At 52.8% G+C, this 24,936-nt stretch overlaps 7 protein-coding genes across 7 annotated transcripts; 3 read left to right on the forward strand and 4 right to left on the reverse strand.

Moving 5' to 3' along the window:
* Positions 1-2,924: 2,924 nt before the first annotated feature.
* Triagg1_9468 (uncharacterized protein) lies at positions 2,925-7,853 on the reverse strand (the record flags this gene model as incomplete). Its single annotated transcript, XM_062904429.1, has 1 exon — positions 2,925-7,853. The coding sequence occupies one exon, from the start codon at positions 7,851-7,853 to the stop codon at positions 2,925-2,927; it is 4,929 nt and encodes a 1,642-aa protein (XP_062751629.1).
* A 1,207-nt stretch (positions 7,854-9,060) lies between these two features.
* On the reverse strand, positions 9,061-13,187 carry Triagg1_9469 (CAZyme family GH18 and CBM24; the record flags this gene model as incomplete). The annotated part of the gene is made up of 9 exons (XM_062904430.1): positions 9,061-10,169; positions 10,238-10,334; positions 10,388-10,625; positions 10,672-11,143; positions 11,222-11,485; positions 11,546-11,581; positions 11,639-11,921; positions 11,996-12,823; positions 12,867-13,187. The coding sequence occupies 9 exons, from the start codon at positions 13,185-13,187 to the stop codon at positions 9,061-9,063; spliced, it is 3,648 nt and encodes a 1,215-aa protein (XP_062751630.1).
* Positions 13,188-13,850: 663 nt separating this feature from the next.
* Triagg1_9470 (uncharacterized protein) lies at positions 13,851-14,657 on the forward strand (the record flags this gene model as incomplete). Its single annotated transcript, XM_062904431.1, has 1 exon — positions 13,851-14,657. One exon carries the CDS (start codon positions 13,851-13,853, stop codon positions 14,655-14,657), a length of 807 nt encoding a protein of 268 aa, XP_062751631.1.
* A 275-nt stretch (positions 14,658-14,932) lies between these two features.
* Triagg1_9471 (uncharacterized protein) lies at positions 14,933-15,493 on the forward strand (the record flags this gene model as incomplete). Its single annotated transcript, XM_062904432.1, has 1 exon — positions 14,933-15,493. One exon carries the CDS (start codon positions 14,933-14,935, stop codon positions 15,491-15,493), a length of 561 nt encoding a protein of 186 aa, XP_062751632.1.
* Positions 15,494-16,452: 959 nt separating this feature from the next.
* On the forward strand, positions 16,453-17,871 carry Triagg1_9472 (uncharacterized protein; the record flags this gene model as incomplete). The annotated part of the gene is made up of 1 exon (XM_062904433.1): positions 16,453-17,871. One exon carries the CDS (start codon positions 16,453-16,455, stop codon positions 17,869-17,871), a length of 1,419 nt encoding a protein of 472 aa, XP_062751633.1.
* Positions 17,872-18,269: 398 nt separating this feature from the next.
* Positions 18,270-19,601, reverse strand: Triagg1_9473 (uncharacterized protein; the record flags this gene model as incomplete). Its single annotated transcript, XM_062904434.1, has 3 exons — positions 18,270-18,972; positions 19,065-19,215; positions 19,397-19,601. The coding sequence occupies 3 exons, from the start codon at positions 19,599-19,601 to the stop codon at positions 18,270-18,272; spliced, it is 1,059 nt and encodes a 352-aa protein (XP_062751634.1).
* Positions 19,602-20,168: 567 nt separating this feature from the next.
* On the reverse strand, positions 20,169-22,827 carry Triagg1_9474 (uncharacterized protein; the record flags this gene model as incomplete). Its single annotated transcript, XM_062904435.1, has 2 exons — positions 20,169-22,765; positions 22,818-22,827. The coding sequence occupies 2 exons, from the start codon at positions 22,825-22,827 to the stop codon at positions 20,169-20,171; spliced, it is 2,607 nt and encodes an 868-aa protein (XP_062751635.1).
* Between the last annotated feature and the right edge of the window lie 2,109 nt (positions 22,828-24,936).

A 24,936-nucleotide genomic window follows, 5' to 3' on the forward strand; every position in this document is an offset into this window, starting at 1 on the left:
GGGGGGTGGAGAGACACGACGCCTAGCCTGACGGTCTGGCTTTTTCTGCGCTGTTGTCTGGCGGTTTGCTCAGGTGCTTTGCGCTGGGAAATAGGGGATAATGGACTGATGTTGAGGCTGAGGGCATGTCGGATTTGAGAATCGGACGAGATGCGTGTAATTGTGCATGAAGAGAAGATACGAGACTGATAACAAAGATAAGATAGAGAAAGAAAAAACAAGAACGAGAACGTGCAAGTCACGGCACTTGTTCCTTCCTGCAGGCAGACGACTTTGCGCCGTGGCGGCACCTTCCACGCACTAGGCACGCTAGGCCAGGGCTAGCCAATCAGCTGCGCTGCCGCACTGGGGGCTCCACCCATCCTCTTCTCTCAACATTCTTTTTCTTTTGCTTCTATTTTCTTCATCTCCACCTCTCGACGAACTGGCCGGTCAGCACGCAAACGCAAGCAACACAAAGGCTCAGCAGGGGGCGGCGAAAAAAGAAAAGCGACCGCGGCGGCTGCTTTCTGAGTCCCGTCGCTGCCCACTTTGCGCTCTGCAGTGCCTCCTTCCGCCTCTGCCTCTGCTCGATCCTGGTTCTGGGTTCTGGGTTCTGGGTCTCGGGTCTCGGGAATCTACTCTAGGGCGTGACCCGGCCAGCATCCGGACCCGGGCCGGTCACTTGAAAAAGAGCGAGAAACGAGGCCTGCTGAGGCCATCATGAGCACCCTGTGCTTACAAACCCTGTGTCGCGTGTGGTCCGTTGGGCAATGCAGCCTCGTTCGTTCTGTTCCTGTCTGTGTCAGTGCGTCCAGATGGGCACGTTCACCCACGACGCTCAGTTGCGCCTCCGAGGTGTGAGCGAGGTTCTGGGATGCATGGCTGCAGCACGCGCGCTAAAACAACTTGGTTTTGCTAACCTGCATTTGGTACCAATGCCTTGGCTGTCCTGTATCAGATTTCCGCTGCTTCAGCTGATACTCCTGACCTGTTGCAGTTGACACACTTGAAGCATCACCTTTGCGGCACGCGCACTTGCACTCCGACCTCTTCCGAAATCCTCCGTCTTTGATGTCAGGGGTCCCTGCATGCCATGTGGGCCTTGCCGGAGCCACGATGGGCCCTACAATCGGAGCCGGTGCCCCATCGATTATTCGCATTCAATTTCGCGGCACTCTTAGTGCGCCATGTCTCAAAGACAACGAGCTATTGATTGATTGAATGTACTCGTACTCGGACATCCTGGACCGGCCCTCGAGGAACGAAATTCAGTCAGAAGCAAAAGCCCTTCTACTAGATACGTTGTATTCTCACATGTATGCAACATACTTGTGATACCATCACGAAATCTCCCGCTTTTCCACCTGCTGTGGTTCGGGCCCTGTGGGACGGGGCCGCCGATATGAAAACTGGCGCCGCATATGGAGCAGCCCTTCTCTTTCTTAGGTAATTAGAAACCAACAACATCGCTGTATACTCCATAAGCAAGGAGTATGAGTCCTCTGCATGGATTCAAACTTCTTCAAGCTTTGCTTCTACTGTCTGACTTCTTCGCGTGTCTCCCTAGCTCGAGAGGCCCCGCCATCTTTTCCGTTTCTTTTTCTTGCTCCTCCTCGCCAATTTGACATCATCCCCATCGCGGCATGTGTACGGAGTGCAAATCATCTCCCATGTACCTCTACATGCGCCCTTGAGAGCATCGGCGTCAATGTGAAAGTAATAATGGACAAGCCGGGGGCTGGTGGGATCGTCTCTCGGCTGCATTCGCCATGTCTCGCCAGTAAGCCAATGCACATCACAGGCACGCACATGCTTGCTTGCTCGATGACTCAACTGAGCTCCTCTTGCTCGTATTCTACGAATGCAGTCCCGAACTGCGGCAGACAAACATGCAGCGTCAAAGCATGGTCCGTGGCTAACACCCTTTCATGCACGTTTAGCTTCAACTAAGCAAACCCTACCGGGAGACTTCGGCTTGGCTACGAATCTACTAACAATAGTGTTGAGGACCAACAAACTAACAAGTCAGCTCCCATCTTGTCTTACAGACTGCAGCAGGCCAATTGTCGCTACTCCACAGTCGATCTAAGCCGTCCCCTTTCGAACCCCTTGGTCGTCAATGGGCTCCGAGCCATGCCGGTATCGGTCCAGACTTGTTCCTGTCATGTCATGTCATGCCTTTTGATCTGGGAGGTGCGGGAAAACAGCTTCCCCTCAAAATCACAAGGCATTTTGGGCCGAACGCGCCAACGCTATCCCTCGTGCCATTTTTTCGGCTCGGCAAGAGTTTCTAGGATCTGGCTTCTCCCCCGGCCCGGGAAGCTTGGTCTCTAGATCCCTCCTTGAGCTCCAGGGAACCCCGCAACCACATGCTGCTGCATCTCTAGATCTGGCTTACCCACATGTCTGAGACCTGGAAACGTCAAAAACGGTTCGCATCGGCCGAGCCCCAGATGGCCTGATGTTGCTATTCCTTGCCGGGACAGCTCTTGTGCCTCGATGACATTTTTGCTTGTGGCAAGCTTTCCTATGGAGTCATTGCCATTGCAAATCAATGGCACGCCCGTATCTTCCTCCATGTACTGTGTCTTCCTAGGAGCTGCGATTTCGCTCTTTGTAGTCCGAGCACGGAGAATAACAGTGACAAGTCTTGGAGAGAAAAGAAAATTGATGATTTGGTTTGATACCAGTAGAGCTCTAAATCCTATGCTGTAGCTATTCCCTCCGGTTTCCCCCCCATTATCCCAACGGCCAGTATTAACCAACCCTCCGTCCTATTAGTCTTACATGTTATGTATAAGGTAGTTCATCAAATCATTAGACTCGCTTAGCCAATGTCTAAGCCATCCATCTTAGCCACGCTAAAAACAAAGAAAACAAAAGTGTTGCCATCATGGTTCCCCTTGAAAAAACCCCCATATCCCGAGGCCCGCTCGCCACCTTCACTTGGTATCATCCTTGACGGCTTGTGACATCTTCTGATTCGCCTTATCGATCTTAACCAATGCCTTGTCATCTTGAAGACCCCACCACCGTCGAAGGCCCTGCGCGTAGGCAACCTCTTCATCCGCGACTTCCACCGGGGGACCTTTAATCTGCGGCAGCATCTCGTCGTCGTCCTTTTCAAAGACTGCCCATGCCGAGGCATCTCCGGCGCGGATGCCGAATCCCCTGCCCTGGACTGACACCACCTGGACGCGACGAAGGAGCACAACGTCGCCGGCCTGGACCGTAGGGAGGGAGGCTTGATGGGGCCGGAAGATGTGCGCGATGTTGACGCCCGAGGGCGCCACTGAGGGGTCGGTCAGATACAGCTCCAACATGTAGCCCCGGGGCCCGTGTTTCGGTCGGTGTGGCTGGCGCGGAGTGAGGGTAGCCACGGCTAAAATGTCGGTCGTTTTGGTCAACGAGATGCGCAGGGATTTGAGTGGCAGACAGTCCGGTAGTGTTATTCTTAGGCTCTTCAACAATTGTAGCTTCAGGAACGTCACGTTCCCGTCTTCAGCAACGGAGCTGGCCACGGAGGGCGCTCTGGTAGAGGATACGGCGGCGGGTTTCCGGGGTGACCTCAGGTTGTGGCCTGTCACCGTGGGCTCGGGTGTACTTTCACGTTGAAGATTCGCTGACGCGTCCTGAGCTGCATCCGGGGCGATCTCCTGTTTCCCCTCTTCCGCCACCTGTTGTTGTTGAGAGCCCTTGAAGCTGGTGGTCGCTAATTGCACACTCAGATCCGACTTATCAGATTTACGCCGGCCAGCACGAAACGATGCCGTTGGACTGGCTGGACTGCGTTCCGACGTAGGCGAAAAGGACTGTGCTAGCAGGATGCTGGCATCAATCGACCCCCTGACGCCACGTCTTGTGTGCAACGAGGCCGATGCCCCAACATTCTTTGGCGATACAGACTCGCGAGGCGATGACTTGGCAAGCGCAATACTATGATCCGAAAGCTCGGCCTTGTTCCGAGGCGACCGCGGTGATCGCTGGGGGAGATAGTCACTATCGCCAAGCAGACATTGACGATGCGCCATGGTGGGAGAACCCCTGGCGAGCAAGACGCTGGGATCGGTCAACAAACTATCGGCGCTATCACTTGACAGTCTCTTAGCACGACAGTGGCTCCGAAGAGATTGCAACCCTATCGACATCTCTGGTTCTGCTCGGCGAGAGTTTCGGTCGTGGACACCATGGTGGGCATGGTGGTCATGATGGCCGTGATCGCAGTGCTCCCCGTGATGGCCATGTTGGCTCTGCTGGCTGTGCTGTTGGGTTTGTTGAGTATGTTGGTCCTCCTCAATCTCCTCCTCAATCTCCTCCTCAATCTCCTCCTCAATCTCCTCCTCAATCTCCTCAATCGTGTCGGGGGGCTGCGAGAAAGTTTGCTCAACTCCATCTGCGTCGTGCGCCTTCAGGGGGCTGGAATAATGCTGGAATTCAGACATAAGCTGCTGCTCGATTGCAAAATCGTCGTCATTATCAGCCCCCTCCTCTTTCGCATCCTCGTATTCTTCGTCCATATCTTCATCGGCATCTTTGAATTCATCTTCGACATCTTCCTCGGCATGTTCCTTGACTTCTTCATTGATCCCCTCCTCATTATGCGGCGTCTCAACATGAGCCACATCAACCGCGTCAACGTCGTTCTCGTAGTCATCTTGTTGAGTCTCTAGTGGAGTTGGCAGCTGCTTTTCTGTGATTTCTGACTCTTCTAGGATTGAAATAGCCATAGTCACGAGTTGAGGTGGCTCTGTCTGAGTAGCCGGAGGTGATGATGCTGCAGCCACTTCAGGCTCTCCAGTGGCTTTCGAGGCGGTGTCTGTGGTGGTGTGGTCGACCTGGTTGTCGTCCTCGTTCGCAACAACCTCAGTCTCTTCTCTTGGTTGGATTAGCACCTCGTCTTGCATCTCGACGTCTTGTTCAATGATGATATCGGCTTCTGCCCCTGCCTCCGCGTTGGGTGGTTGGGTCTCCGGAGCTGTGGACTGCAGATCCTCCATAAGCAAATCATCGTTGGCAGTGGGCTGTTGCGTTGGAGCTTCTACTCTATCCGTCTCCTCGTCTGGCTTGTGTAAAGAGGGCTCTGTGACTTGATGCGTAGATTCAATAGCAGGAGACTCGGTATGCTGCGCGGGCTCTTGCGCCGGCTCTGGCTCTTTTGCTTGTACTGCATCTTGTACATGCACTTGGTGTTGCTTAGCCTCCAGTTTCTCATCATTCTGTTCCAAAACAGCTGGTGCCTCGACATTAGGCTCCGGCACTGGTGATTCAGAGACACCGCGCATCTCCATGGTAGGGAGCTCCTCGTCATCAGCCACGTCGACGGCGGCGAGTTCGTGTTGCCCCGAGCCCCTACGCTGGAGCGGAGAGCTGGTCACTGGCGACTCGTCTTGGACCTGAGCAAGAGACTCAGCTATATCAACACGTTGCTGTCGTATGTGGGGTTTTGGAGATATGATTAGATTCGGGTGGTCCATCTCGACGTGGCTGATATCTCTGCCAGACTCCTCATCGTCGTCTTCATCACAACCATCCAATTGGCTTATTCGGCTGGATCTGCGGGACGATCGGCTTGCTACCGTTCTGATCTCAGTTGCTTCTTCGACATCAGATTTGTCTTCAACTTCGTCCAAGTACTCGTCCATGGATTCATCGACATCTTCATCCTCGAGTTCATCAACACTGTCGCCCTCCTGTTCACTTAGCGGCTCATGAACACTTAGCGGCTCATGAACTTCATCTTGGTGAAGTGGAGGCTCCTCGCTCGGTTCCTTTTTAGCTTGTGTGGTGGCAGGCGCATTGTCGACATCGTCTTCCGAATCGGACAAAAGGCTGATAAAAACGGGCTCTTTTGGAGCAGCCGGGGCTGGTTTTGAGATGTACATGAATGGTCTCGGAGCCGGTGGCGCGGGTTGCGTAAAATGATTAAAGACTCGGGATTCTGGTTCAGACTCTGATTCTTCTTCAGACTCTGACTCGGCTTCAGATTCGGTCGCGTTATCCTCGACTTCTTCTTCGTAACCCTCCTCCCCGTCGTCTTCTTCATCTTCATCCTCCTCCCCTTCTTCTTCGTCGTTTTCGTATTCGGCATATTGGTTGTCAGGTTCTTCTTCTTCAGGATATCCCTCTCGCATCCGGCCAGTGTTCCAGTCATAGTAGCGATGTCGGCTGCCCTCTTCCTCCTCTTCTTCCTCTTCGGATTCATCTGTACTATATTCCTCTTGGGGAGGGCTGGATCTACCTTCTCTGCCTAGTGTAGCGGTTACCGTGGCAGTCTCGGTATCTTCTTCGTAGCGCTCAGGATAACTGTTGCTAGGCTTCACCCCATCTTGTTGTGGGTAAGATGAGGATGACACCCTCCGTGCTTCATCGAATTGGGCGTAGCTATGCATTTCCGTAACGCGATGCCCGGCGGACACCAGTGTGTGCGTTTCATCGGAAGGGCTGGCTCTCAAAGTAAAGGATGATCGATCAAAACTTCCCTGTGGGAAATCATGTGCGTTGTGTGCTGGCACCGTAGGATAAGCTGGCGCCAACGTCTCGGCAACCCAAGCTAAATCGTGTAGATGAGCATCATGAAACCCATGTTCTTGTGAGCGAGGCGGCTGTAATTCAGTCGCCGTCGTGTTGTATGCGAGGTGGGGGTCGTGATTATGAGTATCTGCTTGATGTGGCTGGAGACTGGGGTCTATGTCCATGGACATATCAAAGCCAGCGTGAGGCAAATGCATTTCAGGTTGGCCGAAAGGCTCCGACTCGTGTATTGAAGGTGGTACATCGTGGGACGCTGCGTAGTCGAATGAGAGGGGTGATGGTTCTTGCAGCACATGGTCCACTCCCACATGCTTCCAGGGGTGAGTTGGCGTGGGTTGCAGTAGAATACCGGTCGATTTGGATTCGGCAATAATTTGGACACCATTGGTTGGGCTGGAGCTCATCTCTCTAGTCTGGCATCCGTGATCCACCATGACGGGCTGCGATTGAGGAGGTGGTGTCTCAGCTCGTGTAGTTATTTGTTCTTCAGCCGCAGGTTCCTCGACATCATCAAGCTTGGGTTCAGCTTCGTCTTCTTCTTCTTCAGCCGGCTGCTCTTGTTCCACCTCGGGAGAAGGTGATTGACTGGCGTATCGCCAAGATGTCGGGCCCATACTGAACCGAGACTTCTTCTTCTTCTTCTTGACGCTTTTGACAGGCTCTTCTTCATCGAATATGTCAAAGCCGCCTTCAAAGAGCGAGCCATATGAGACCCTTGCACGCTTGATGAATGCGGGAGAGGTATACTCGCCGGGCCCGAGTGGCTCGTACGCATATCGTTTAGAGGGTATCGTAGAGAGCGGCGTTGGCGGCAACGGTTTCGAGAATTGAGTGCGCTCGATGTCAATCGACGGGGTCGGGCTCGGCTCCCGAGGCTGCTGCAGTAATTCTTGTTCTTCCTCTTCATCCGCGGCATCAACATCAATGGTGTCCACCGCCTGCGTATCTGCCCTCCTGATCTTCAGCAGCAAGCGTTTGGAAAACTTGAGCTGCCACTCCAGAATACCCGGGTGTTTCGCCCACGCCTGGTTCTCCTCCCACGCAACGCCGTGCAAGCTCAGGCGCACCTCGTCGCCGCCTCCCAGGCTCGTCGCCGCAAGCGCCTTGCCCGCAGCGCCATGGAACTCGACTCGCAGCTGGCCCTTGTCGCGTCGGTGCAGGGGGTCGCGCTCGGCGAGGATGAAGGCGATGGACTTGTTCACGATGCTGTAGGGCCAGGTCACGGTGACGACGCCTTCGACAACGAGCGCAGCGGCGTCGGTGATGGCAGGGCTGAGCTTTGCGATGGGCGTGGCCTCGGCGCTGCGCAGCACATCTGGATGGATATTGTCCTTTGCCATTGCTGACGGCTTCACTGGTGCGCGGTCATCTAGTGGTGGAGGGGCTCTGCCAGTGGTGAAAAGAGGATCGCAGGAGGTTCATGATAAGCAAAGTAAAGTAGATGCAACGAGACAAAGGAGACAAAGAAGAAGGAGAAAAGATGCGGCCCGAAAAGGAGACGATCCTCTTTTTCCTCCCCTTCCGATGCGTTGTCTGCGATTTGATTTGTGCTCGGGTTTGTTTGGTGATGTGCTTGCAGTGGTCACTTTTTTTTTCTCCTCGCCTCACTGCGCTGTCCTGCTTGGCTGCAGCTCACCCAATCTCTCCGCGACACAAATCTGCTGGTTGCAGGGGTGGAGTTGCTGTGGTGAGCTGTAGCGTGGCTTGCGTGGGAAAGAAATGCGCCTAAAGAAGTTGGGAAGAAGCTGCTGCTCGGTACATGTGAATCAGATGCCGGGAGGGGAAGGCGGTGTGTAGCTAGCTAGCTGCCTTGCTGTTCTGCCGAGGGCCTGGCAGTGAAGCTACATTACATGTACCCGAAGCTACTTGTTTAGCTGCAGTTACTACTAGGTACTTACCTAGTAGTAGTACTAAGTTGTGATCTATTCAACTGACATCATCCCAAGGCTTCTAAAGCAATTAATGCCACCTGGTTGACTGAATCCTTTGGGCAAGAGTAGGTAGGCATTGCCCCCCGATCCTCAGTCATTGCTGGCACTGATCCCTTGTCACCTTGTGAAGAAACCTAAAAGAAACAAGTATCCTGCAGATTGCTGTATATTACACGCATATCCGGCCGCCAACTCCTGCGTCATCCAAGGGGTCACCACCAATCGCATTCACGGCCCTGTCCGCTCTCGCCCAATCTCTTGGCGACACAAATCCGCTGCTTGCCAGGGTGTGGAGTTGCAATGGTGAGTGCTACATGTACTCCCTATGATGGAGTACGCGGCTGAAGTCTGCTATGGTAAGGCGTTGCACTTTGGCGTCGGGCACAGAGCGAGTCCAACGTTTCTCAGGTGTCCCGTCTCTGTATACATGAAACAGGCGTCTCAACACTGCATGTCGGGTATCTCCCCAGTCTCTCTACCATTTTTCTGTTCATTAACTAGGCTATAAACATATTTGCTATACATGTGTTTGGTATTCTCTCAATACGAAGGTCGCCATAGTCCTATACCATTCCTACAGCACCAACACCATACAGCCATCCCGACACAATGACCTTCAAGACCCGTTTGAGCCTTTGACATATTTGGCTTTGTAGTCGTACGCCGGCGCTCGGCCTCCATAATAAGGATCATATGTGAGCAAAGCAAACCCAGGGTCGGCGGCAGCAATCCCCTTTGGCCAGCATGGATTGGCCGACAGACCGGCATCCGAACTGCTTGGAGGACCCCATGACGAGATGGTAAACTCGGGGCGAGTGTCAACACCAATCTCCGCCATTGTTTGCTCAAAGTTTACCTTTTGGATATTCTGCTTCTTGGACTGAGGCGCCTTTGCCACGCTGTCCATCAAGACCTTGTCGGACAAGGCGCGTACCGGAGTACCGAAGCATGTGCCCTTCCACATCTGACCAGCCTTTGGATTCTGCGTGTTGGGCACATAGCGAACCAACTGCCCTTTGCTGTTCGATCCGCTGTTGATATAGGCTGGGTCCGTCTCGCCCAGAAGATATGCTGGCGGGTACTCGTCCCTGTCGCAGTTCTGCCATGTGCGTCCGGCAGCATCTCGATCTTGCCAGCCTTCTCCGGCGTGCTGACTCGACCAAACCGACGTCGCTCGGGCGTCGAGACGATGTTTTGTCGCCGCTGCCTCTTGCGGGCATGTGAGTGTTGCCCACTGGCGGTTGACCTGGATGGCTGAGCTGTAATGATAGCACGCCTGCGACCAAGCAGCATCGCAATGCTTGGCCACTTGTGTTGGCTTCGCATTGGCTGCGTAGTCGAGCGAGGTGACAACAATCTCGGTGGTCTTTGTCTTGTCGCCGACACAGGATTGTATGCGCAGCGTGTTCTTCCCCTGACCCAGACGCTGGGTCTGCTTGGTCGGCGTGCCTTTTCCGCTGCCACCAGTGTTGGGCCGAGGCTTTCCTCTATCTGTCGGATTGCCGTCGTCACCTTTCTTGCCGCTTCCTTTGGGGATGTTTTTCGGGGGTTTGAAACTCGAAACGCCGCCTGCTACCTGGCTAAGAGTGTCGAAGATCTGCTTGATGTCGTCTGGCACCAGCCCGGAACCACCACATGGGCTCAACCACCACTCAAAAGCGCCCGCAGGGTCCTCGTCTTGCGGATATATGTACTTCACCATCTCAGTCGCAGTGATCGCCATATCTAAAAAGGGGAAAGGAACAGAGTCAGTGAGCCAATCTGTGAAACGTAGCATGTTGGGGGATACGTACCCAATCCGGCGTCGAGAGGCTTCCCAACTTCGGGGATCAAGTCCAGACCGACGTCAAGGACAAGTTTGAGGGTGGACATGAGAAGGTAGCACCCAATCTGAAGCAGTTGGAGTCAATCATTCAGCTAAAATGCCATCCAAAAACACGTACCTGAGCAACAATGGGCAGCGCATCTAGGACGAACTCGGCGATCTCGTTGACGAGCACACTATCGCAGAAGCACTGTCCTGGCGCCATGTCATAATCCTTTCCGGGAGGCCTTGTCCACGGAATATCCCGATCGGTCGGGAAGTTGCCAATACAGCCATAGTTGCTTGTCCGGCCTTCTTTTTCTGCATCGTCGAGTGCTGCCTGACACACCCGCTTACAAGAGTTGACACTCACGTCCCTGTACTGCGGTTGTTTGAAGATGGGGGCATAGGTGAGCGTTTTACCATCTCGCATCCGTGTAGTTGTAGTGATACGCTCCGGCATCCTCTTCGATTTCTGCATCGTCAGCTTTAGGAACGCCTGTGCAAACATCTTGGGGACAATAGCCATATTTGCAGCTGAATTTGCAGAGCCGGTTCAGGTCGACGTCAGCCGGATCCCAAGCCATAACATCGATTTTGGATGCTGTTGGAAGTTTATCCACCTCTCCTTTTGTGCTACAAACACAGAGAGATTCCTGGCAGAAACCGTGGCCACATGCGAATTCACAAATATCTCCGGAATTAATGGTCTTGTCTGTTCCGGAGACGCATCCAATAGCGCCAGGCTTCGGTATCACCGGTGGATGGTTCATGTCGTCTGCCGTGAAAGACTGCAGATCAACGGCCCAGTCTATGGTTCCCGCAAAGTTTAGCCCCTTCCATTCAGTTCGTCTTGTCTCTTTCAATGCTGTTGACATATAGCTCACGTAGTCCCCTGCAATACAATACCATTAGCCTTAGAGTCGAGTCGAGCCATCTTTAGACAAATAAGGTAGATTTTCAATGTCAGTACCTTTGTAAAGCATTACGTTCGAATCGGATCCTGCATCACGGAATGCCTGATCACTATGACCGTTCTTAATGAGCTCGTTGATTTCTGCGTAGGCAAGATACCCTGGTGCCTTGGTGCATCGCCCAGGTCTCGCATCAGACTGAAGTCTGGTGCCGGTGAAGTCGCACATTGGTCCCCAGCACCCATCCACAGCCATATGGGAAGCTCTTCCATAGCTGGCTTCACCGACGAAGATCTTGTTGTTTGGCACGCCAGCCTTGGTGACTATAACCTCATGTTAATCAACTTTGATTTAGCGGTGCAGTACAAGACAGTTGTACTTACGCATCGCAAGAGAGTTTCTGGTCTCAGTGATGTTGACTATTGTTACCACATTTAGCAAAACAGAATGAATCACGCGTGGAGATGGGCTCTCACCATGACTGCGAATGCATTTGCCTGACGGGCACATGTCAAACGCATTTGTGTTCCCATAATCCCATTGGCCGTGCAAGTCATAGGTCATATACACAATATAGTCGATGACCGCACTGATTCGGTCAATGGGGAAGGCCTTTAGGTACCAATATGAAGCCGGTGCTACAATTGATACGGACTTTCCTGAGCCCAACTTCTGTTTTAGCAATGTGAGAAAACTAAGATAATCAGCACCGTCACTCTTTTGACCAATTGGCCGGCCGTTAACCAGAATATCCGGTGCCTAATGCGCGAAAATGATTAGAGACTGGGGGTGAACAACAGCGTATTGGGTGCAAGACGGAGGGTAATACTCACACCAGGATACTCCCAGTCAATGTCAATGCCATCTATGCCTTCGTCCTTGACAAACTGAGCAATATTCGTAGTAAACGCATTCTTGTTTGTGGTAATGGCTTGTCGGATAATATTGTAGGTTGCTGCTTCGGTCGAGTACGCCCAGCCACCTATGGACACAATCTTCTTCACATTGGGCAGCTTTTTAAAGTCTGCCCATTGACCTTTGGTGTCGTTGATTTTGAGCTTCCACGTAGCCGAATCGATGGTAGCGAAGCCCCAATGGATATGCCTGTAAGTGCCGTCAGTGTTTGCATTTTTGGCCTCTAGCCAGAGGCAATCTCTATCAAGGCCAAATGCCTCGTAATAGCCAATCCGTTGAAATCTCGGAGGAGGGCCTGAATTTGATTTGATCTTGTTACCACAGTTTGAGACACAAGTGTTCTGAAACCCCTTTTCCTTGGTTCCAGGACCACCACCTGGAGGAGCATGTATGTCACAGTGAGCGGGGAATATACCGCAAAACCCCCAGTTGCTGCAGCATGCTTTGAGGGGGCATGGATTCAGTTCCGCAATCGAAGTGGTGTTGTCTGCTGGAAGTTTTGTCCCAGCAACTAAGGGGCCACACGCTGCACCAGCTTGCGGAGGTGGGAGTGGCGCCCTGCCAGTGCTCAGACACATGTTATAACCAACAAGCATGTCTTTACACGCTGTCCAAGCCCAAGTCTTGCCTTGGTTGAACTTTTCAACATCAGCAGTCGTGATGTTGTTTTTCTTGGCCAGATCGTCACAAGAATCACCGTTGACAATGACATGTGGTGCGCAAGTGCCATCAGGATTTGGCTGAGGCTTGGGGGGTGTGAATGGGGTACCGAATGAGCAGCATACATACATAGCCTCCCGGCTTAAGAGAAGAACAAAGATTGGTAGAGGGGTTGAACGTTGAAAAATCAGCAGGCGATATGCCACATCGAGCGGCCAGAGCCGCACAGCTGTCTCCAAAGTTGATTTGTTTGTAACGACAAGTCACTCGCTTGTCCAACGTGCTATCGGTATGCTCGTCTCTGTTGTAAATCCAAGACGCCGCCCTGGATGCCAATGATGAGTTTTTCGCGCCGTTCAAAGTGCTGTTGGAGCCGCCAATGTCCAGCACCTTGACATCAGCGAGATTGCCTACGTCAACGAGGTCTCCTTTCATCAGGGATGGAATCATTGCCCAGCAGGTTCGCAGCCAGGCTTTTCAGGGCAGAACCAACAGTCGGCTTGCCAAGGCCGGGGCCGATATAAACGCTTGCGACGGTTTGTTTGTGATGGCCAAAAAGAAAGTTCTCATCGCAGTTGTCTTTACAGTATGCATACGAGTACATATTTGTATGCATCCGCAGTTGCGGTGAAAGATGTCCTGCCAAGCTACAAACTATCGCCAACAAGCCAACAAACAACATTGAACATTCCAACGCCGCTTTAGTCGGTGCAGGCTCAACAGCTCAGCCAGGGCTTGATCCATCAACAGACTCTCTCATATAAAACTCTCGAGTCTGGCCTATAAACCATTCCAATCTTTTCTTCTTCTTTTTTCCTTCTCCTGCTCATTCATTCACATACTCTCTCAACCAGAACAAAAAGAATCCTACAGGATCAAGTTTTGAGCCGTCCACGCGCTTTGCCGGGGCTAGAAAACATGAACACTTAAATTAAGCTTGTATCCCCAAGTTATCTGGTCACACAACACCCGTCTTTTCATTGGCCCATTCTTTTGTTGGTGCTGGTGAATTGAAAAGGGGCAAAGGGAGCCGGCTGAGAACTTCAAACCAACATCTCCTCTTCACCTGGTCTAGATTCTCCTCTCTCAATTCGACCTCTCAAGGAACTGAAAATGCCGCGACTTTCCGAGATTTATTACTCGCGCGAGGAGTGCATCTCCGCAGTCCGAGGGTACTACAACTTCTTGACCAACATGTACCTCGACGAACCGGACGTCATTGAACCCCCTGCAGAGGGATGGCCGGATATTACGACCTCAACCATGCAAGGCCTGGGCAAGACAGACGAAGTGATCTCACTACTCCGCCGTCTACCATACATACGAGAGCCGGACAACGACATGGACTGGGCTCAGTCAGCAGGGTATTCCTATTTTGCCGATTGGCAGGATATCGGCCGTCTCTTGAGCCGCGACCCGTCGCAAGCAGAACCCCGGAAGGTGGCTTCCGAAAGCGCGTCTCTGTTTGAAGTCATTCCTCCTCACGTCATCGGTCTCACGCATCGCTCACGGGAGGTCTTTTTACTTGATACGGAGCTCGGCATTGTCCTATGGTACGAATGCCCCGGGGAAATTAGGCACAGCCCTTCCCGAGAGAGGGTTGAGGATGACCCATACGATTACGAAGAGGACGAGGCCCAAGCTGAATGGCGTGGAGAGTGCACCGCATGGGCCGTGTCGGGTTTCTTTGAGATGCTCAAGGACCAGTTCCGCGAGCTTCAGTTCATTCCACTTAACCATCGGGTAGTTGTGGATGTCTATACTAGGCTTTGGCCTGGATCTGCTGGGATGAGAGAATTGGTACAGAGTGTCTATAAGGAGCATGGTTGGCCGGACACGGGCAGATATCGCAAGGAGGATTGTCTAAAAGCGATACAAAAGGCCCTAGAGGAACACTATCCCGATGATGCAAGTATATAGGCATTAGTTTCGATGGAGAACAAGTAAGATTGCTGCCGTGGCGCCAAGATGCCTCTCGTCCGAGTAACATGCATGTACATGCAGTACTACTAAGGTATTCCGTCACACAAGGGCCCAGAATGTTTGCACGCAAGTCCACAACATTTCAGGCAGCGAAGCCAGCGACTTCAGCCATCCTCCTTTTTGCGAGCTGCTCCTTGGCCTCCTTGCAAGATACACTCTTGCCAAACAAGCCGCCCACCATCACAAGTGAGCCATGGCAGTGAACCACTGAGATGCTGCCGCAATACTTTGACCCCCCCAAGCCCACGGGAGCTCTCCTGACTGCCATTCAATCGTACGGCGACGTGTTGCAAAAAGACTGCAAGCCTACTCAAACCGACATTTACGGCTTGCCAGAGTGCACATTTCCCGCGTCCTCGCTCTGGTGCCGCTTTTCCACCGTCGCTGCCTCGTCTCTCCTGTCTAGCTTTTCATCCTACTGCAGCTCAGCATCATCATGGTGGTCATCAAAAAGCTCAGCTGCCGTGTCTCTCGCCCGGAGCTGCCCTGTTGGATGGTACCAAGCTATGTATGATATGCCTGGAGGACCTGGATGGCTCAACAGCACTTTGGTATTCGCTGGATGTTATGAGGAAGCGCACCCTACGACTGGCTCTTGGGCTAAAGCAACTGCTACTGCGACAACCGGCTCAAAGGCAGCTTCGAGTGGTCCTCAGCAGACGGCAACGAGCACAAGCAAATCAAACGGCGTGGTTGGCCGGGCGGAGAACATTGAGATGTGGGTGATTGCTGGTACCGGACTGGCCATCACCGCGATCAACTCGATGCTCTGAGCTGAAATCGCGACGATGGTGAGCGACATCGCTTTGGCGCCACTTGTCAGTCCGCATATAGTTCAGGCGCCGTGGCCCTTGCCTGGAGTTGTCCCCTTGGATGGTGTAGAGCCATGATCGATATACTTGGTAGAGCAGGTTGGCTCAAAAGCACTTTGATAGGTAGCAGCTGATTATTGTCGGGGTGGACTTGATATCATGAAGGGAATCGTGCTATTGGGAGAGTGTATGCCTTTAAAACGGCCAGCTTTCCATAACCTGTCTAAATAGATGTCTTTAAAACATGAATTTGTGCAGTAGATCCTTTATCATAATGAGAAGATTTTGAGGTTCATGTGAGTAAATTGTTCGTGTGTTTGTTGCTGTAGGTTAGGTAGCCAGCCTCTCTACTCTACTAATAAGGACTCAAAGTTGGATCACGAGCTGGTTGGGATGGAGGGAATAAGTGGTTAGTGATGTGATTATGGAAGCAATACCACGACTCTGTCTTAGAGAAGCTACTAACCTACCTAGGTAGTAATACTTGTATTTCAACAGAGACCGGGCTTTCTGGTGACATTGTTAGTTGCAATCAATTCCATATAAGAAACCGACCTGGAGTCACGGCAAAATACTAACGTGTACTCCGTAGAGAAGCTGCTAATGATAGCTAAACGGGTGTGTCAAAAGCCGGGAGGGGAAGGCGGTGTGTCCCACTGCCAAATCAGGGTATGCCGGCACACTTGGCCCGCCTATCTAGACTGACATCATCCGAGCTCGGCATGTTCTCATGCCACCATAAAGTGCTATAAATGCCATAGAGATGCCCATCCGGCCGACCGAAAAAAATTCGGGCCGCAGGGAGTGAGAGTGGCCAAGGGACGGGTTGCCTAGTAGAGAGACCAGGAGAATACCGCAGTATCGATACAGCATTGACACGTTTGATTTTACACGCACATTATACATTGTACATAGGTAGCATGGGATCGACTCTTAGCGCCGCCAGCTCCGTGCCGGCAAACAACTTGCACGTCAAGAGAGTCGCCGTCATAGGCGCCGGCCCGGCCGGTCTGGCCGCCGCCCGCTACCTCCAGGCCCAGGGCGCATTCGACTCCATCACCGTCTTCGAGCAGCAGCACCAAGTCGGCGGCGTCTGGCTCTACAGCGGCCTGCCCCCAAAGGACGTGCCCGTGCCGCAGCAGGATCCCCTCTGGGGCCCGGAGCCGGCCGTCTGGCCCGAGGGGGCGCCGGCTCCGGTGTTTCCGTCGCCCATGTACGAGCGGCTGCACGCCAACATCCCGGGGTGCTTGATGCGGTTCCACGATAGGGGGTTTCCGAGCGATGCTTGGGTGTTTCCCAAGAGGGAGGAGATTCAGGAGTATCTCGTCCGGTATGCCGAGGATTTGAGGCATCTCATCAGGTTCTGTCATCAAGTGACGCGGATCGATTTGGAAAGTACGGATGGCAGAGATCAGTGGCATCTGGAGGCTGTGTCAACGCTGAATGACGGCGAGGTTGTTCGCGAGACGTATGACGCCGTCGTCGTTGCAAACGGGCACTACTCCGTGCCCTTCATACCGGCCATCAAGAAGATTGAAGACTTCAAAACCGCCCACCCCTCCATCATCACCCACTCGAAGCAGTATCGGAAGAACGACGTCTTCAAAGGGAAGAAGGTCGTCGTCGTCGGCAATGGGCCCTCGGGTCTCGACGTTGCACTCCAGATCAACCAAGTCGCCGGCAAGACGCTCTTGTCAGTAAGACACGCAACATCGCCCGACAAACTCGCCCACATTGGGTGCGAGGAAGTCCCCGAAATCGTCGAATTCCTGCCAGACCAGCGCGGAGTCCTTTTCAAAGACGGAAGCGTAGAAAGGGATATACACCACATCGTTTTTTGCACGGGCTTCTTGTTCGGCTATCCTTTCCTCCCGAACCTCAACCACAAGATCATCACCTCCGGGCGGGGCGTCCACGGGCTGTACCAGCACACATTCCTCATCCAACACCCGACGATGGTTTTCCCGGCGCTCAACATGAAATCCGTTCCGTGGCCATTGGCGGAAGCGCAAGCTGCGGCGTTCTCGGCGGTGTGGTCCAACGCGCTGGAGCTGCCCTCCAACGAAGAAATGCAGCGGTGGAGTAGAGAGCTGGAAGAGAGACGGGGCGAGGCGTTGCACACGTATCCGGAGCTGGGAGATGACGGCAAGCACATCAACGAGTTTTATGAGTGGATAAAAAGGGCGAAACACGTTGGCAAGGAGCCGCCGCGATGGGGTGGCGAGCTTTTCTGGCAGAGATCCATTGCTATGGAGGCCAAGATCAAGTTTGAAGCCGAGGGATGTAAAGCCAAGACGCTGGCCGAGCTTGGCTTCCGCTATGAGCCGGGCAAGGAGTGAGTAGAAATAACATATGATTAGACATGAGAGAGAAGGGAAAATGTTAGATATCAGGGGATATAAATAAAGAATTTTGATTTGTGTAAAAGCTCGTCCTTTGTGCCCCGTCAGACATCACTGACAACCACACACTCCTTGGGTAACTTGATACAGCATGCACGGTCTATCAACGTTGGGAGGGAAATAAATGGCCATAAATCATCAAAACGGCGATGATTCGTATAAATCACATTGTTTAAAAAGACACACGCTGTTAATAGTCAAATCTCTTTTCGTTCTTTTCATTCAAAGAGCTCAACCTTCCAGAAGCCGTTACGCCTCGATATGAAACCATGATATAACCCTCCTCCGAAAAACCAAAGTTTTAGACTTGCTGCACACCCAGAAAGTCAGAGAATTTATGCCTGCTTCTTCTGAGACTCCGCAGCGAAGACCTTCGCGTAGGGGTTCAGGCGCAGAAGAACCTGCTTGTTGCGCAGGGGGTTCTTCTTCTGGACGGCAGATCGTCGGGTCACAGCGTCGCCCTTGGGAGCGTTGAGGGAGCTCTGGATTTCGCTGCTGTTGATCAGACGAGTAAGGTCGGCCTGGGAAACAACGTTGGAAGGCAGGAGGAAGTCCTTCTTGTGGGTAGAGGCGGTGGTGGTGGTGCCGTAGATCTCGTCAAGGGCCTTGAAGGCGGCAGAGGTCCAGATGACGAATCGGCCGAGGTGACCACCAGGGGCGAGCTGGAGGAGGTTGAGGGCAGAGACGGGTGAGGTCTCAACGCCGGGGATGTTGCGGAATCCCTTGACGAGCTCCTTGCCATCGACCTCGGGGTTGTAGACAATCAGAGGACCACGGCGCTGGCGGTGGCGGCGGCCACGGAGCTTGCCCTTACCGGCGCGGAGCTTCTTGGAGCCCTTGACCTTCTCGAGCTCGGCACCGGCGCCGACGGCCTTGAGGAGGGCGAGGGCGGCAGCAGTGCGGGCGACGGAGCTGCCCTCAACGAGAGCAGAGTCGACAACCAGGGGAACCTCGGGGATGGTCATGACCTGGTGGCCACGGGCGAGCAGGAGAGGAGCGGAGGCAGAGGCAGCCAGGGCGGAGCAGGTAGCATATCGCCTACAAGTTTTTTTTCCATGTTAGTTATTCCATAGCTCCCAAAAATAGCAAGATTCTGGGGATTTTCCCCCAGAAAACAAGAATTGACTGACTTCTGGCCCTGGTTGACCTTGACGTGCCACTTGCGCCAGATCTTGGTAGGGGCGAACATGCGACCAGATCGGCACATGTTACCAAAGGCGGCCTGACCAGCACGGTGGGTACCGGAACCAGAGACACGGGGGATACGGGCAACAGCACGACCTAAGCAATTCAAATCCAGTCAGCCACGGTCCATACTGATATTTCGCATGGTGTTGAGAATAGCATTTCAACATGGGTTGACGATAGAGAGAAAGGGAGAAATTTTTCCCGATTCCCCACCAATCCTCCCATCTCGATTGCCATCTCAAATTCTTCCCACGGCCACCACATAAAAACTCACCAGTTCCCCAAGACTCGGCAGAGGTCTGGTGACCAGCCTTCTCGCTGACGGAATAAGGCTGGCGCTTGTTCTTGGCCATGCCAGTGTGAACCTGCTTCACGATATCCGGTCGGATAGGGCTGGCGAAGACGGCAGGAATGGTGTGGGTAGCTCCAGAGGGAGCACCATCCTTTCCGATGATCGTAACGGTAGGTCTGGAGGCCATTGTGACGGGAGGATTTGAGACCTAATGGAAGGGACAAGAGTTAGCAATTTCAAAGAGAGGCCAAATCCGTTTCCAGGGTCAGGCGTAAAAGCGTAACGTACCGTGGTCGTCGGGGCGTCGAATTTGGCGATGGGGATGGAAAGTTTCTGGCGGACCCGCGATAAATTTCACCTGAATTTTCCTTCTGAGGATTTTTGGTGGGCGGAGACCCTAAGTGGTGGGGTACGTACCTTAGCGAGTTGAATTGTGCTTCACGTGACTCTATCCCTGACCTCCAAAATCCAAGCGGGATCTGGTCTATGCCTTATTGGGGGTGTGCGTCAGCTTAGTAAGGCGCAGAGGCGCTGCTACAAGTACAATGTCGTCACAAGCTTCACGTCAAGAGTTGCAAGCCTCAGTATCCAAGCCAAGATTTATTTTCATCTATGGTCATCATGTCATATAGTTATCATGTTTTGTGCTACTCTATTCATGGCGTCTTCGTAATATGAATCTCGCTATGCATGTTTAGGCGCATCAAGTACCCAAAAAAGAAGAAAAAGAAAGGAGTTTTTTTTGCCTGTCCGTTTATTCCCATCTCTTCCACTCCCTGCTCAGCTTGTCAATCTGTTCGTCCGTCCATGCGCTGTTGCGCTTATCTCTGACGAGACCGAGAAACTTGGTGTGTACGTCCTTCTCAATCTTCAACCTCTCTCGAACTTTCCCCTCAAGGTATTCGGGGTCCTTATTCCTGCAGGCCCTCTTGAAAACTTCCCTCATCCTAGGAGAGTAGAGCTGGCAAGTTGCAACAGGCAGCTTCGTGGGCTTCATGTAAAAGTTTTGAGCAATCACATTGTCGTCCGTGCGCTGAGGCCGAACTACATCTTCGTAGCATTCTCCACAAACGGTGAAGTCTGGCAGATACTCCATGACGTACCAGTATCCATCGCTCACGCGGCGGTCTTCGCGACACTCATTCAGAGTGCTCAGCCGTGTAAGCATCATGGACAAATCGCCGAGGTCTGGCTTTTTGTTGGTCACATAGCCCTTGTCGGATGTGGTTTCAAATGCGTCAAAGAAGAGTACAAACTGCTTTCTTTGGGGTGTGAAGTGAAGAGAGCACACGTTTCGTGTGGGCTCGCCTCGAGAATCGAGCGGGATGAAAACGCCGGTGAGGTTTGGGAACAAAGTCTCCACGGTCTTCGCACATTGGTAGCATACCGCAAACTCGGGTACTGGCCGCCTCGTGTAAGGGTCTTTGACTGAATACCAGACTCGTGTTACCTTTCGTTCCAGGGGACACGGATAATCGCGAGATTCCATCATGACGTTTGCCAGAGCATGGAACAATTGCAGGTCTGGCACCTTGTGTTTCAGCGTGAGTAGCCAGGCAATCCGATACCATGGGGATGAGCCGAAATCGCATGCGATGGCGGTGCTAGTCGACCGCAACACCGGGTGAAAGTGAGTTCGAAACTGGGTTTCTGCAAACACGGTGCCGTAGCAATCAGGACAAATGTTGAAATCCGTCCGGGGAAGCGTAAGCCAATCCATCTTGCCTGCCACCGGCTCCGTGCGCTTGCATTCTGGTATCTTTGGAAGATCAGATTGCCCTTCGTGACCTTTTGTCTCGGAATAGCGCCGGTATGACCCAACTGTTTGGTCTGGGCGCACCCCCGATTTGCTGGGGTCAAAGGGGGGAGGCTGCCAAGGCTTCGTCACCACAGGTGGCTCTTTGGGGGTTGGTGATCTAACAGACTTATCATCCGGTGCGACAAGCTCGTCGTCAACTTGAGGGATGGGAGGCATCAAGACAGCCGACGCGCTCATCGCTTGTGCCTGTCGCATATCGTCGCCCTCTGCGGATGTCTCTGGCCAAGCAACAATGGCATCGTCATCATCTGGATAAGGAAGGTAAATCGTCGGGGGAGTCCGATTTTCCAGTGTAGTCTTGTCGCGGCTGATGGGGAAGGTAGTGGAAACCCGTCGGTTCGGTGCCCAGTCCTCTGGTGGCTCGGCTGAGTTCGTCGCCGGTATGGGCATGGTAGGGACTCTGGACGGAGAGCGAGAGTTATGACCGCTTGCATCGCCTCTGCGCGACGATGCAATAGACGCGCGGTCATCCTCAATGATGACGGGGTTTTCTCTCCTATAAGACGTACTAAACGCTTCATCCCGTGGAGAATTCTGGCCCTTAGGCTTGGATGGGGACGGAGCCCTCAAGTTTTCGACGACCGCTGGCATATAGGCCGCATAAGCCCCTTCTCTCAAATCATCCCGTGGCGGTCGGTTACCGTCTAGAGGCCGAGGTCCATTGACGCGGTCGTTCGAGGTAGGTCTTCGGAATGGTTCGAAGCTTGAGTTTGGCCTCTCCGCCGACACTGTCGCGCTTCGTCTGTGGTACTTGTCGTCGTCCCGCCTCTTGTCATTCGACTCTCCCAGACTGACGCTACTCTGGGTGGGCGGCTGGCCATATCCATGATATGTCTTATCTCGACCACTCGACCCATGCTTTGTTACCTGCGGCGAAAGATATTCCTCCCCATACTTGCGATATGACTGCGAGAATTCTGGGCGGATGCCACTAGCAGCAGATTTGCTCCGGTGGTGACTTGGTACCCGGTCCTCGTCTATGTCTGTCTCCAGCCGAGGCAAATCTTGCCTGCTCCTACGTCTTTCTAACCTGGGAACAGTGTCGTCAAGGCGATCGGAGTCCTTCTTTTCAGGTTCGTTGGTTCTTCGGGTATATGCCTCAGGCGAAGGAGACGCAGATGCCTTCTTCCGCTCTTTCTTCTTTTCCTTCTCCTGGCGGAGCTTGTCTCTGGATGCGCTGTCATCAGTCGCACTCTCCGAAGCGCTCGGCTTGGCCGTCCCTGGTACAATAACAAAGCGACGTTCAGGGTTGTACTCATGGACTTCGAGCATGAGTGGCTGCTGGTCAACTTCTCCTCTTGATTGGGGCTCTTCTTCCCAGACAGGTTCGACGCGGCCGCGGAATTCCTTGGCGATTGACTCAGCTTCATCTTCGACAGTGGGCGGGGGCAGCGGCGAGCGGCGCCGATAGGGAATGTCGTCGTAGTATCGAGGCGCTACACGAGACACAGGTGGCTCAGTCGACTCGTATAGGCGCCCAGGGCGCGTCGATGAATCGACGGATGCTCTTTGTGGATCAACACGGTCATTATCTGTTTCCAAATGAGGTGCAAGAAGGTAGCCATGGATCAGGGCAGTACGTACGAATGGCCATGCCTTGCTCTTGACGTGGTGAAGAAGCCCGTCTGGAGCATATCATGTATGTCGAGAGAGTTGCTCATCTTGACCCGTCGCTAGAAGCTATATCCTAGATCGCCAGGGTAAAGAGGCCTGCGACAGGCTCTGTTGGATGCCAGGCCAGGGCGTGAATGCGACGCGCCGAAATTGGTCGGCCAGAGGCCCAATGTGAGCTGCGTCGCAGGACCCGCGATGGAGCTTGGACAAGAGCACGTATCGAGATCCAATGATGAGGCAGAGGTCCGCAGGCCAAGCTGGCAAAAACCCACAGCAGCGTGCCTCTGAGGAGTAAACAAACAATCTTGGTGGAAGACGAGGGTCAGGATGGGTTTGGCAGAAAACCCACCAGACGTCAGCGGTGCTTTGCTTCAAGACGATCCCGAGGCCATCAAATGACATCGTGGTGGGGTCTGGGCTGTTTTATTCTAGCCCGGCGGCCTGGCGGCCCGCTTTGAGGGGTCCCGAGTGCTATAACTGCCTGCTGGGTACCTGTAAGTACCTGTAAATACCTGGCCTGAAGCCTCGTTGCCACTCGTGCCCAACCAAGAGCTCGAGATGCCTAAATAGCCATAGCCATAAACGCCGCTTCGGATGCGTGTGCAAGTATATCTGACAGGGCTGTGCATGGGGGTTCTATGGGAGTTTCGCTGGATGCGGAGAGCTAGACTTGATCCCGTGTCCGGTGCCTGTCAAGGCTTCGAGCTGTGGCCGATTGAGTTGGCTCGCCTGCTACAACTAGCAGCTGTGAAACTGAGACCGACATTGCCCAGACGTCGATGTGCCCCCCATTCTCGGACCACCACATCCTCATGCGACACAACACAGGAAATCGACGAATCATGCGGCTTGCTCTAGTTGGTCTCTTGGAGTGCTATGTAATTGTGAACACCGCGGGCTCTGTCTTGTATGCGCTTCCCCGCCCGACATTCTATTCGCCGATGCCCTGTAAAGTGACGTACAGGGTAACTTTGGTTCACTGTGCAAGCGGTGATCAGCATCCAAGTTGTGTCTTTGGCCGTCCGACACATTGCCAGGCTTGTCTGTACTGTAAGTGTTTCGCCTTCAAAACCTGCTGTCTACTGCGGCAAGAAGCTTGCTTGTGTTGTGCTGTGGCGAGGCCGCCGAGTCAAACGCACTCCGAGTATAAGAATTGCTGCGGTGGGGCTCTGCCGTGAGGCTCTTTTGGAGGCACACTTGCAATCAAATGCTTACTTGGATGGTCAAAAGTCTCCATAACAAAGCCACCTACTGCATAAACTCGGGCCTCTATACTTCTTATGGGAATCGGAAGGGAGTGCCTAGTACCTTAGCTATTCAGCACCCCAAGTTGGCTATGCAAACTCTAGCGATTGCGTCAAGTTTGAGCATTGGAACCGGAAAGCTGTTTGTTTATTAATAGAAATTCGCTTTAACAGCAACTTGAAAATATTCAGTTGACTTCTTTTAGTATCTATATGCTGCTATTATTACTTTCTACTGGGTACTATAGCTATATTCCTTTAGTACCGTAGTTACTACTATGATTGCATCTCTCGAGCATTTGCGATAATGGCTATGTTTCATTTATTAAAAACACCAAATTTACTACTTTACTTTAATAAAAAAAATTCTAGTATTCGATAGTATCTGTGACACGGGATACTGGACAGCTCGGGGTGCTGAATAGGCGTTCCCATCAAATGTTTACTTGGACGTTCAAAGTCTCCATAACAATGCCGCTTACTGCACAATACGCCTCTATACTCTTATGGGAATGAAGCGCCTACCTGCTCGGAGAAACTCCCTACGCATCACAGCATCTCCAACTAAAAAGTCTCGACGTCTACGGCGCCGTGTTGCTCATATATAAACATGTATTAATTAATTGTCGTATTAGGTCCGTCGTTATTATTGCGCCATTCTCATCAGATCATAGCGCGTGAATTAGGTATAAATATTTGCCAAAGTAATGCGTGATAAGGCCACCTTGGCCATATCCGTCCAGCCCGACTTTTTTTGAGTACCCGATGTTTTCCAAGCACAACCCCATCATGGTACCTCGACAATTTGGCATGCCAAACGCGTAGAACAAGTCGCGGGGGGGGGG

The sequence above is a fragment of the Trichoderma aggressivum genome, assembly GCF_033847375.1.
Source record: "Trichoderma aggressivum f. europaeum strain CBS 100526 chromosome Unknown scaffold_053, whole genome shotgun sequence".
Lineage (NCBI taxonomy): Eukaryota > Fungi > Ascomycota > Sordariomycetes > Hypocreales > Hypocreaceae > Trichoderma > Trichoderma aggressivum.